This window comes from Harpegnathos saltator, unplaced genomic scaffold (assembly GCF_003227715.2).
Source record: "Harpegnathos saltator strain DR-91 unplaced genomic scaffold, Hsal_v8.6 scaffold679, whole genome shotgun sequence".
Classification (NCBI taxonomy): domain Eukaryota; kingdom Metazoa; phylum Arthropoda; class Insecta; order Hymenoptera; family Formicidae; genus Harpegnathos; species Harpegnathos saltator.
This window is the reverse complement of record NW_020230514.1, coordinates 80,717-89,880: the sequence shown is the minus strand read 5'-3', so window position 1 is coordinate 89,880 and position 9,164 is coordinate 80,717. Positions and strand designations below refer to the sequence as shown.

Genomic DNA, 9,164 nt, shown 5'->3' with positions numbered 1-9,164 from the left:
CCTCTCCCATCTACCCCTCCCCTCCACAATCACTCTTCCTCCCTCTCCCCCTCTCCCCCTTCTCCCCCTCTACCACCCTCCCTCTTCCACCCTCTCCCTCCCAGCTCTCCCTCACCCTCCCACTCCTCCATCTCCCTCCCTCTCTCTCCCTCTCTCTCCCTCTCTCTCCCTCTCTCTCCCTCTCTCTCCCTCTCTCTCCCTCTCTCCCTCTCTCTCCCTCTCTCTCCCTCTCTCTCCCTCTCTCCCCTCTCTCCCTCTCCCCCTCTCCCTCTCCCCCTCTTCCCTCTCCCCTCCCCCTCCCCCCCTCCCCTCTCCCCTCTCCCCTACCCTCTCTCTCTCTCTCTCTCTCTCTCTCTCTCTCTCTCTCTCTCTCTCTCTCTCTCTCTCTCTCTCTCTCTCTCTCTCTCGCTCTCTCTCTCTCTCTCTCTCTATTTCGCTTGGCTCGTCAAAACAAGCCGAGCGGGAGGCAGGACCTGAGACCGATAGACGGGAGCAGTTTCTCTCAATGTGTATGTGTGTACCGCCTATATTCTTACACAGAAATGTACCGTAATAGAAAACGTTTAAGCATATATCCTGAGACTCTATCTGTTGCGTACGACACGTGTGCGCGTGTGTGTGTGCGTGGCGTGTACGTATGCGCGCGCGCGTGTGCGTGTGTGTGTGTATGAGTACGTATGTACACACATACGTCACGCACACTTTCAATGCAACACATGCACACGGACACACTGCGCTAAAAAACGTCTGCCGGAGTATAAGTAAATACTAAGATAACGCTAAAATATTTTGGAAAAATAATTTTGGGTACACACAAAATATTATCTTATTATCATATATATATATACAGGGTGTTTGATAGCCGATCATGCAGACGAAAGTTGGAGATAAATTGGGTGTAGCCGAGAAGAAAAGTCATGTACCATAATGTCAAATTGGCAATAATTATCGAGTTATTAATTAAAACATGTGGGCCAACGAGCGTGTAGAGAGCGGAGGGCGACCACAGTAAGCACATAGACATTTGATACAGGCGGAGTCAGCGAGTGATGGTAGGCGAGCGCGCGCGGCGAGGGGCAACGTAACCAACAAGAGGCGAACGCGCGCGACGAGGAACGAGCGAGCGCGAACGACGAGGAGCGAGCGAGCGCAAGCGACAAGAGGCGAGCGAGCGCGACGAAGAGTGAGCGAGCGCGAACGACGAGGAGCGAGCGAGCTATAAGGAAAAAGCTATAAAGAAAAAGCTCGCTCGCTCCTCGTCGCGCGCGTTCGCCTCTTGTTGTTTACGTTGCCCCTTGCCGCGCGCGCGCTCGCCTACCGTTACTCGCCGACTCCGCCTGTATCAAACGTCTATGTGCTTACTGCGGTCGCCCTCCGCTCTCTACGCGCTCGTTGGCCCATATGTTTTAATTAATAATTCGATAACTATTGCCAATTTGACATTATGGTACATGACTTTTCTTCTCGGCTACACCCAATCTGTCTCCAACTTTCGTCTGCATGATCAGCTATCAAACACCCTGTATATCGATATAAATCGTATATTATCTTCATGATATTAATCATATACAATCTCAATTCTTATTTTTTTGTGCATGTTAACATGTTAATTCATGTTACAAATGCATAACAATGCGCGAGACCGTGCTTGTCAAGTACGCTATTATGGTTGTAGCACGGACATAAACCGCCTGAAAATGGATATAGCACGGACAGCCACCAGATGCAGGTTTTACCGCCGAGACCTAAAAGTGGATGTAGCATCGTAGTTCCCCTCTCAAAATGGATGCAGATGGTGCCCATTTCCAGTGCGAAAAATCAGTGTCGCCGAAAACGTCGTGTTGGCCGCTCTCTGGTTCCTCTCTGGTAATATCTATAGCAGTTTGTAACCCCTGGCTGCGAAGTGAAGTCTTTATTTGGGTTAAATCAATGCTTTTATTGCGTGTCATTTTTATTGTAAATACAATGAGTAATAAAGATAGAATTGTACTTTAATGCTGATATATAGCACGCTCTCCGAATGCAACTGAAACGTTGCAGTGAATGGTTTCCAGTATAAAATGTAGCTACCTGTTTTTTCTCGTATATATTAATTTATTGAATCACAATGGAGATGAATAACGAGGAGGAAGATGAAGATGTTATAATAAAAGTATGGTAATTTTGTCTTATAAAGATTTATGAGACATAACTTTAGAAGGATTGCATGCTAATATAAATAGTCATACTTATAGACATACATCTACATTATTACACACAATCATAAGTTATTTTATTTCGCTGAATAAAAAAGGGTAAACTAAAAAATCAACTCTTACAATTTTGTTTTCTTTAAAAAAGATATTAAAGTCAAAATATATTTTATTTTTCTTTATTCTGCTTTGTTTCTTATTTTGATAAAGTAATTCTTTCAATTTATAAATGTGTTTTAATATTATAATAAAGAAAAACGCTCTAATATCAAATCAAACAAAATAAGCAAGGTTATAAAAGCCAATAACTTTAATGATACTTCCTTTTTAATTGTAATAAAATTTATCATGAAAGAGTCTATTTGTTTTTGAAGAAAACTTAACTGTTAAATTAGTGCAATAAGTTAAAATGAGTAAAACAAGTAAAACAACTATACTTTCCTTCATTCTAACTTATTGTATTAGTGTTTACTAATTTAGAAGTTTTTTAAGAACAAATATCTATAATAAAAGAAGAAATAATAACCATTATTATTTTTGAAACAACGTAGTCTGATTTATATTATAGTATAATGCTCTTTTCAGACACACAAAAGTATCAATATATAGTTAAAAATATATGGAATTTTAATATTAATATATATTATATTATATACATATTTCATAATAACAAACTGATATTTTGTAATATTATTCACAATGTACAAGGTGTTTCAGGAATATGTGGCCAAACTTTAAGAGCATATTTTACTCATCAAGGAAAAAAAGTAACATAAACATAAAAATGTTTCTTTTCCAATTTATAAACACCTTTTATTAAGTATATTTCTAGCATATTTCAGTCACATTGCTCATAAGTTTCTAAATAATAATAACACCAATAAATAGAATGGCATAGGAGGATCCACCATTTATCTTGCATAGTCTCCTGATTGAAATCCCTTGGATTTTTATTTATGAGGATATCTTAAGTTTGAAATTCTCTCAATTATGAAATTCCTATTGCTACTATGGAGATACTCCGAGATTATGTTATTGCCTCATGTAATAAAATATAAAATATTCTGGAATTCTTGAATGTCTACAATACATGAGACGTTGATGTAAAGTATATATTGATGCAGGAAAAAAATTATTTTCTACAATTTTTTTAATGAAATGTTTTTACTAAATGTTCTTACCAAAGTCTGTTGTAAATAAAAAATGTTTATAATTATAAAAAGTATTTCTGCATCTATTATTTATGACTTTTTTTTCATCTTTATAGTGAGTAGAATATGCTTAATTAAAATAATATGCTAACTTAAAATTTGACCACTTATTTCTAAAACATTCTATATACAGGGTGTCTCATTTTAATGTTCCACTCCAAATAACTCTTCAATATTGAAGTTTCAAGGAAAATAATCTAAATAAAAGTTGTAGGGATTTAAGTGAGCTACCTTATGACGACCTTGACTTTGACCTTGACCTCTATTTTCAAGGTCATTTAAAGGTCAACTTGCATTTTTTTAATGGGAACCTTTATTTTTTATTACACTATTCTTTTCTACTAGTTAATTTGAACAACTTTTGTCTAAAATATTTTTCTATTTGTCTAATATTTTTTGAGAGATTTGAGGAAAACTCCATAACTTTTTCAATATTTAACTTACGATATCTCGCTAACTATTTGTCGGAAGAAAAAGTGGTACTAGACTTTCTTACTTTATTTAGTCTCAAGAATATATTGTTACTGTAGCGCCTTGACTTTTATTAATTTGGTGATTTTTTGAAATTTCAAAATCATCAAATTAACCAAATTCAGGGCGCTATTGGAACAATATATTCTTGAGACTAAATAGAGCAAAAAGATCTAGTACCACTTTTTCTTCTGACAATTAGCAAGATATCATAAATTAAATATTGAAAAAGTTATCAAGTTTTCCTCAAATATCTCAAAAAATATTAAACAAATAAAAAAATGTTTTAGACAAAAGTTGTTCAAATTAACTAGTAGAAAAAAACAGTGTAATAAAAGTAAGGGTTCCCATTTAAAAAACGCAAGTTGACCTTCAAATGACCTTGAAAATAAAGGTCAAGGTCAAACTTGAAACAAGGAAAACTGAAATATATTCAATGTTTGATGATATAAATTTTGATGATTTGTTTCGAAAGATTACTGTTTATTACATATTATTAAAATTTATATTAAAATTACTGATATTAAAGTGTAACAACTAATATCGTCAACTGTTTTTGTCTTTTATTCGTCTTAATTATTATAATAATTGTGTATTAGAATTTTTTTATATCTCTATATTTTGGGAAATACAGTTTTAAAATTATACAATATCGAAAAATTATATTGTATTTATGGAGCTCCTATTATTAATAACTTTTCAATAAACAATCAGCAACAACTAAAACTTTTTCAAAATATATAATATCTATAATATATATTATGGTCAAGATTATCAGAACTATAACCTCTAAATTACATAGTTACCAATATTCAAGTGAAAGATATAGTTATATCAATTGAGAGAAGAGGAAAAATAATAGTTAATATTATTTTTAAAATGATATCTTATTATATATATTTATATTATAGGGTAGTGCCCTTCATAAACATTTATCAAAATTTGGTTACACAGACTTTGAAAGTATGTCCATACCCAAGAGAACATATTTTGAAGAGGACCATTCTTTAAATATCGTAATTATATTTTGTAATTAATTTCTATCCTTGTTTTTCCTATTATTGTATTTTATTTGATACTATTTATATAATTTATATTTTTTCAGAATGTTAAAAGTATTTTTAAAAAGGTTTACATGAAGCTGTTTTCTTTTTATTCTTGGATAACACAGGTATAATTTTCTTCAAGAATAGTTACATAGTTACACTGTATGTATTGAATATAATTATATTTTATAATTCATCTTTTACAGGAAAAATACATCTCTAGTAATCAATTAAGCATTATTTTTAATGCAGAAGTTCTATTAGATGATCATTCTTCCATGATTAATAATATGCTAATTAAGTGCAGTAATAATTCTAAAAAGTAATTATTATAAAACTTTATTTATTATCTTTACAAAACATTTTTATGCCTATATTTGTCTTTCTTTTCTTTGAATTTGTAAAATATGTAATAAGATTTATAGTAAGAAATTTATAAACATATACAGGATATTTTAAAAAGGGTGGTCTGATTATATGTAATTATATTTTTCTTAACAAGACAAACAAAAAAGTTTGGTTAAACATAACATCTTATAATAATCAATTAATATATCAATAAATCATAAACATTTAGTTAAAAAGTTAATGTCATAAATGCTTAGTTAAAAAGTTAACATCATAAACACATAGTTAAAAAGTTAATGCCAATTCAAGATTAAAAGAATTAATCTTCTATGTAATATTAAATGAAAAAAGTTTTGATGGGTTGGTCAAAGATGTGACAAAGATTCAGTTTTATTACAAAATTTGCAAATATATTAATGTATAATACACTAATAGAGATTACATACTAAAATGAGAAAATAAACTTTTTCCAGTTTTAATAAAATTAATCCATATATTTTTCTTTCACAAAATTTATCAAAACTTATTCAATACATACAATATTTATTCAAGTAAATTTCAAAATTTAAAGAAAAACAAAAATGAAAAGAAATGCTAAAAATACTCACTGCATGAAGCAATGTAATTCTACGAGTCTTTTTACGAGTCTACAAGTCTACTCGTAAGTCTCGCATTATGAATTGCATTGCAGTTCAAATACTCCTGAAGTATTACATTAAGATGCATTCATTCAATGATGCGTTTATACATCATTCAACATACATTCTTTGTAAAAGTTGTTCGTTATTAATTAAAACCGAGTAAATAAATGTTTTCACATGCACAGAAAAAAGTTGAGTATGTCTGAGTATGTATATGCATGTCTATGGATTTAATAATTTAATAAATATATATATTACATTAACACATTGAAATGAAATCATTTAATCGTGACTCGATAATAACTTGTTAACTATCATCGAATATAACAAATGTGTTTTAGACACTATATTTATAATAATTTTTTTGTTTTCTTGATAAGAAAAATATAACTACATACATATATACATATAGTATATATTATATGTATGTGTGTGTATATGTTTGTTCATTTTTCTTTTTAACATCCTGTATGTCAAACTGAATTTTCTATCAATAAATAATTAAAACTACACAAATAACAAATTGAATTATTTTTTGTTTACAGAATAATACTTCAAAACTTAATTGTAAATGGAGTTGTATTGATCTCTTCAGCATATATTTCACAACATAAACATAAGGTATTACCAACATTATGTGCATCATCTATAATCTGTTGTGCTGGTCGCATACAATATCTACGTTTTTATGCCAATAAAGATTTAAAAAATCTTATATCATTACAAAATGATCTCTTTACCATGTGTAAAAAAGGCCTTAAGATCTTACGACATATGTTTAAGATGAAATTGGATTTTAAAACATATGTTCATCAATTTTTGTAAGTTTACAATCTCATAAAAAGTTAAAGATATAAATATTCTATATTGTATACAATACATAAGTTTAGTTGTATAATATACTATTATCCTTTCTTTTTATATTTTTGTATCAGTCATTTTTTAGGAGAAAAATTACAGTATTTACAGCCTTTAACAGAAACTTTACTGAATTTTATGGAAAACATTTCATTTATATATCATGAATGTTCTTCATTGATTGAGAAATTAATGCCATTAGACATACTTAACAAAGAATTATTTACAAAATTTGAATATGATATGTTTTGGACATTTGGTGAAATTAACCATCAAATATTAAAGGTAAATAAATAATATATTATTATACTTCCAAATATACATGTTTGTAAAATTTTTTTATTTTTAATATATTTTACATTAAATATTTTATATACTATATGTATTTTATATTTACTTAATATATTTATTATTTAATGTATTTTCATATCTTACAGAAATCATATCATACTTATATTTTAGTACAATCGGAAATGTTACATTTATTAGCTATTGCATATGACAGAAGTACTTGGATAAACTCTTGCCAAACAATTCCTGAAACAGAAATGGCTCATATAATTCACATTTTAACTGGACAATTGGTAGTATATAAAATTAAATTGTCGAAAATTCTTAATGATTATGACACTTGTAAAGCAGAACCTGTTCGATATAAGTAAGTTAAGACATATATATTTAAGTTCATATTATGAATAATATATTACATAAGATCTTTTTTCTTTTATTAGAATACGCGGCATGAGTAAATGGCATAATCCGTCTGTTCAATTGGACTTGGCGTCTCATAAACTACAATTGGTCTATAATGAAATGTTTTCAATATTTAAAAACATTGACGACTGCATCAATCAAGAGAATGATATCAATAGTGAAACAGCTGAGTTATTGATGCAAAAATTGGACAAAGCATCAAAAGAATTTATCATAACTAAAACTTTAGCAGAATTTATCATTTTATTGATAGCAAGATCAGGATTTAATAATCTGAAGGGCAATCAATCTGTAATCAATAATGTTAAGATAAATGAGAATTCTACTTTACCTATAATTTCCAATTCAGATCCAGAGATTCTCGATGAAGTATTTGAAGAATATATTAAGGAAGAATATTTAAGGCCTTTGCATGAAGAAGATGATGAATATTCATTAGAACAATATACATTAAATAATTTCTTGATGAAAAACTTTATGAGCGAATTGAAAGAGGCTTTAGTGGATAAAAGAAAATCTATGTCCGAACGAGAAACCAGAGCATTACAACGCATATATAAAAATGTATCGGAAAATACTACGCTGAATAATGAAAATAATATAAATAAAGATGACCAATTTATACCAGTTGCGCCATCAATGCCTGCTTATAGTCTATGGTCAACATCATCAAGCAATATTACACTTAATGCACATCATAAGGAAATAGCTTCTTCTAATTGTAAGATTATAAGCAATAGCTTACCTATTCAAAAAGAAATTACAAATAAATTAAATAAAGAATGTAATCCTGTGAAGACATTAAGATGCAACAGCATTTCCAATAAATCATCTACTGGAAGTTACGAAGAAAAAGATGAATCTCTTTCATATTTGCCACAGATTCTTCTTGAAACTCAGGCTGCGCAATATGTCGTGAAACTACCATCTGCCTTTGTGCAAGAGGAAACATTTATAGGAAGTGGTGAAAATTCTGAAGACGAAATTGTTAATAATACAAGTGATGATGAAAATAATACAAATGATAATGAAAATAATACAAATTCTCAATAATAAAAATATAAATTGCATTAGTTATTCAGACGTTTTCAATATCCTTATTTGTATATTTAATTATAGCTAAAATCCTGCAACATGTATGTCTTAGAGATTCTCTTTTCAAACCACGTCTATTTTAAATAACGTTAGAAACGAGGATTTCTATACTAAAATTTCTTACCAATTGCATTGAAAATTTCCCCTGCTCCAACATACTTTGGAAATTTATTTTTGTCAAAACAATAAATAAAAATTAACATGACAAAACTAAAAATTGATTAACCCTTTAAGGACCGAAAAGCCATTTTTTGTGCTTTACTTTCAGCCCAATAGCTTTCGATGTATTCGGCCTAGAAAAAAAATACTGATACCATTTCCGAAAAAAAAAAGTCTGCTCTTTCGAGTGGCACCATCAGAATTTACTTACGATGCGAAGGTGAGAGGTCATAGCGGGTTTTTTAAAACAAAAGCCAAATTTTCACGATTCTGTTTTGAAAATCCGCTTTTTCAAACGAGAAAACGTTTTGCTAGAGCATTGCGACTACGCTAAAAGGAGCATGGATGTCTATTGTCATAAAGCGTATTGGAGTTTTTTTCAACTCCAATATGGCAGCTTCAAGATGGCGCCTCATGGTTTGATATTTT

At 30.3% G+C, this 9,164-nt stretch overlaps 1 protein-coding gene across 1 annotated transcript; it reads left to right on the top strand.

The window, feature by feature from the left end:
• Nucleotides 1-1,824: 1,824 nt before the first annotated feature.
• LOC105191282 (uncharacterized) lies at nt 1,825-8,549 on the top strand. Its single transcript, XM_011154573.3, has 8 exons — nt 1,825-2,152; nt 4,786-4,890; nt 4,980-5,045; nt 5,127-5,242; nt 6,455-6,730; nt 6,845-7,052; nt 7,205-7,425; nt 7,499-8,549. The coding sequence occupies exons 1-8, from the start codon at nt 2,108-2,110 to the stop codon at nt 8,532-8,534; spliced, it is 2,073 nt and encodes a 690-aa protein (XP_011152875.2). The 5' UTR covers nt 1,825-2,107; the 3' UTR covers nt 8,535-8,549.
• Nucleotides 8,550-9,164: the final 615 nt, after the last annotated feature.

What these genes read in the sequence shown, in the direction of transcription:
- LOC105191282 (XM_011154573.3), top strand. Translation starts at nt 2,108, where the DNA reads ATGGAGATGAATAACGAGGAGGAAGATGAAGATGTTATAATAAAA. An exon ending in ACATATGTTCATCAATTTTT is followed by an intron (nt 6,731 to 6,844) that starts GTAAGTTTACAA and finishes TTTTTGTATCAG; the next exon opens with TCATTTTTTAGGAGAAAAAT. An exon ending in GCAGAACCTGTTCGATATAA is followed by an intron (nt 7,426 to 7,498) that starts GTAAGTTAAGAC and finishes TTCTTTTATTAG; the next exon opens with AATACGCGGCATGAGTAAAT.